Raw genomic sequence first — 3,738 nt, 5'->3', positions numbered from 1 at the left:
AGAGACGGGGTTTCACCATGTTGACCAGGATGGTCTCGATCTCTTGACCTCGTGATCCACCCGCCTCGGCCTCCCAAAGTGCTGGGATTACAGGCTTGAGCCACCGCGCCTGGCCGTTAATTTTTGTATTTTTAATAGAGATGGGGCTTCACCATGTTGGCCAGGCTAGTCTCAAGCTCCTGACCTGAAGTGATCCACCCACAATGGCTTTCCAAAGTGCTGGGATTACAGGCATGAGCCACCGCGTCCAGCTTCTTAGTACTTTCAAAACTCTCCAGGTGAGGGCCGGATGTGGTGGCTTATGTCTGTAATCCCACACTTTGGGAGGCTGAGGTGGGCAGATCACGAGGGCAGGAGTTTGAGACCAGCCTGACCAACATGGTGAAACCCTGTCTCTACTAAAAATACAAAAATTAGCTGGGTGTGGTGGCGTGTGCCTGTAATCCCAGCTACTTGGAGCCTGAGGCAGGAGAATCCCTTGATCCTGGGAGGCAGAGGTTGCACTGAGCTGAGATCATGCCACTGCACTCCAGCCTGAGCAACAGAGCGAGACTCCATCTCAAAAAGAAAAAAAACTCAGCAGTTGATTCCCAAGATGGGAGCCAGTGCTCTTGCTGAGGTTCCTGTGTTGTGGAACAGGGGTTTCTTACGTAGCAGGAGCACAGTTTGGCTCCAGCATTCTGCCATCTTCTAGGTACACCAGCAAGAGCTCCCCTCTGTGATTGGCATATATGGGCATGTTAGCTGCCCATCTCATCACCCTTGCTTTTGATGTGACACAGCTCATGTCAAAAGCTTGACTAACAATACAGTTGTAAGCTAACAAAAAAAGGAAACAAAAATATCTTTCCTCCAAAGTTGCCTTTTCCTGTCATATTTGCTCTTCCTGTTTCAGCCAGTCATCTCCCCATCCCCGCTCCTATTATTCTTTCTTTCTGGTATCTAGCCCTATAATTTCAGTAAATAATAAATGCTATTCTATCAGTAAGTCCTGCCAGTTCTGTCACTTCTCATATTTATAGGTCCTCCCACCTGTGCCCCACTTCACCCATCTCTCTTACCCATGGAGTTCACACTCCATGCAGCTATCGTGGTTCTTTGAATAAGGCCTAATTCCTTGGCTGGCATCCAAGCTTCCACGACCTCGCCATGCCCACCTGTCTCACCTCCCTGCTGGCCCTGTCCTCCTTAACACTCTACCTTCCAGCTATATGTCACCTGCTGTTTTCTCCTGCTTATCTTTCATGACCCCTCCTGTGTTCCAGTGTGCCTGTACAGTTGCTTCTTGCATGTTGTTGCCCAACTCTACTGCATCGTTTTTATCTGCCTCTTCACTCTCACTAGGCTTTAAGCTGACTGCAGGCATGAGCTCTTGTTTGAATTCCCAGAATCTAGCTTAGTATTTCCACTGTACCACTCCCCTTCAGGCAAGTCATGTAACCTCTCTCCTTTCCTCACCTGTAAAACTGGGGACAAATCAGGAGGCTGAGGCAGGAGAATCGTTTGAACCAGGGAGTCGGGGGGTTGCAGTGAGCTGAGATCACACCACCGCACTCTAGCCTGGCAACAGAGCAAGACTCCGTGTTAAAAAAAAAAAAAAAAAAACTGGGGACAAATGTACCTATCCTATAGGTTGTTAGAAGGAGTAAAGAGAGTAAATTTGAAGCGTTTACAACAGTCCCTGGTGGTAGTGTGTGTGATTACAATAAATGTGTGTGTTGGAAGGTACTTGATAAATGCTGTAAAGACCTTTCCCTGGACCTTTCCCAGCAGTTAGGTGCTTTCTCTTCTGGTTCTCAGAAAGTTGGAACTAGATGGCAAGCTGGGGCTCGTGACTCACTAGGCCGCTCTTCTGTGTTTTGATTTTCTAGTGCCCAAGGTTGAAGCAATGAATAAAAGACTGGGTTCCCTGGTGGATGAATTTAAGGAGCTGGTTTACCCACCAGATTACAATCCTGAAGGGAAGGTTACCAAGAGAAAACACGGTGAGGAGCTGAATGTGGATATGTGGGCTATTTTTAACAGTTGCTTTTATGATGGTATTATCACAGTGGGCAGTATTCTTTCAGAAATACCTATTCACACTCCAGTGAGAATGGCTTTTATCCAAAAGACAGGCAATAACAAATGCTGGCGAGGATGTGGAGAAAAGGGAACCCTCATGCACTGTTGGTGGGAATGTAAATTAGTACAGCCACTATTAAGGGGAATAGTTTGGAGTTTCCTCGAAATGTGAAAGTAGAGCTACCATATATATGATCCAGCAACCCTGCTGCTGGGTATACACCCAGAAGAAAGGAAATCAATGTATCGAAGATATTTGTGCACTCCCATGTTTATTACAGCACCATTCACAATAGCCAAAGATTTGGAAGCAACCTGTGTCCATCAGCAGATGACTAGATAAAGAAAATGGGGTACACATACACAACGGAGTATTCAGCCGTAAAAAAGAATGCGATCCTGTCGTTTGCAATAATACTTAAGTAAACCAGGCTCAGAAAGACAGACATTTGCATGTTCTCACTTACTTGTGGAATCTAAAAATGGGAACAATTGAACTCATGGAGATAGAGCGTAGAAGGATGGTTACCAGAGGCTGAGAAGCATAGTGGAGCATTGAGGGGAGGTGGACATGGTTAATGGGTACAAAAATATTGAATAAGATCTGTTTGATAACAGACTATAGTCAATAATAATTTAATTGTACATTTTAAAATAACTAAAGGAATGTAATTTGGAATGTTTGTAGCACAAAAGATAAATGCTTGAGGGGACAGATACCTCACTTTTACGCTGATGTGATTATTTTACATTGCATGCCTGTATCAGAATACCTCATGTACCCTGTAAACTGATGGCATTCACACTACTCATAACTCCCTCCTAGGTGTGATACATGTTCTAGGCTGGCATCACGGCTTTATGGAAAATGGTTAATTGCAGCCCAGATTATATGATGGTCCCATTCCATGTAGCTTGGATGCCACTTGTAGCATTTCCAGTCACTCCCTCTGACCTTTCCCCCAGATAATGAAGGTTCCGGAAGCAAAAGGCCCAAGGTGGAGTATTCAGAAGAAGAGCTGAAGACCCACATCAGCAAGGGCACACTGGGCAAGTTCACTGTGCCCATGCTGAAAGAGGCTTGCCGGGCATATGGGCTGAAGAGTGGGCTGAAGAAGCAGGAGCTGCTGGAAGCCCTCACCAAGCACTTCCAGGACTGACCAGAGGCCGCACACCCAGCCGTCCTTCCACAGTGTGGCCAGGCTGCCTGGCCTTGTTCTCAGCCAGTTAAAATGTGTTTCTCCTGAGCTAGAAAGAGTCTACCCGACAGAAGTCGAGGGACTTTATGTTTTTGAGGCTTTCTGTTGCCATGGTGATGGTGTAGCCCTCCCACTTTGCTGTTCCTTACTTTACTGCCTGAATAAAGAGCCCTAAGTTTGTACTAGATACTGTTCTTTCGTGTGGAGAAAAGTGTGTCTACCTTACTCCAAAAACTCACTGGCCATCACTGTTAGCTTAATTTTCTCTTTCATTGGGAACACTTCACTACAATGGAAACAAAACAAGTGTCAGTGGGGAGAGTGAGAGTGTGACAGGTCAGGGCAGGTGAAGATATTTCAGGAGTAAGAAGCCCTAGCAGGATTATATTATCCTTATCCTCAGTCCTCACCTGTTTTTCTTTAAGTGTGTCAAGGTGTAAAAATCAGATTTCCAAAGCAATAAGAAGTTAACACT

The 3,738-nt window shown here is 45.6% G+C and overlaps 1 protein-coding gene across 1 annotated transcript in view; it reads left to right on the top strand.

The window, feature by feature from the left end:
* Positions 1-3,450, top strand: part of XRCC6 (X-ray repair cross complementing 6) — a 28,068-nt gene extending 24,618 nt beyond the window's left edge. Inside the window, exons 11-12 of the mRNA XM_037731996.1 lie at positions 1,872-1,985; positions 3,031-3,450. Coding sequence (XP_037587924.1) covers positions 1,872-1,985; positions 3,031-3,224 — 308 coding nt within the window. The 3' untranslated portion in view covers positions 3,225-3,450. The remainder of the gene's footprint in view (positions 1-1,871; positions 1,986-3,030) is intronic.
* The last annotated feature ends 288 nt before the right edge of the window (positions 3,451-3,738 follow it).

Source organism: Cebus imitator, unplaced genomic scaffold, assembly GCF_001604975.1.
Source record: "Cebus imitator isolate Cc_AM_T3 unplaced genomic scaffold, Cebus_imitator-1.0 Scaffold435, whole genome shotgun sequence".
NCBI lineage: Eukaryota > Metazoa > Chordata > Mammalia > Primates > Cebidae > Cebus > Cebus imitator.
Note: the sequence above shows the minus strand (reverse complement) of the source record. Positions and strands in the feature narration are given on the sequence as shown.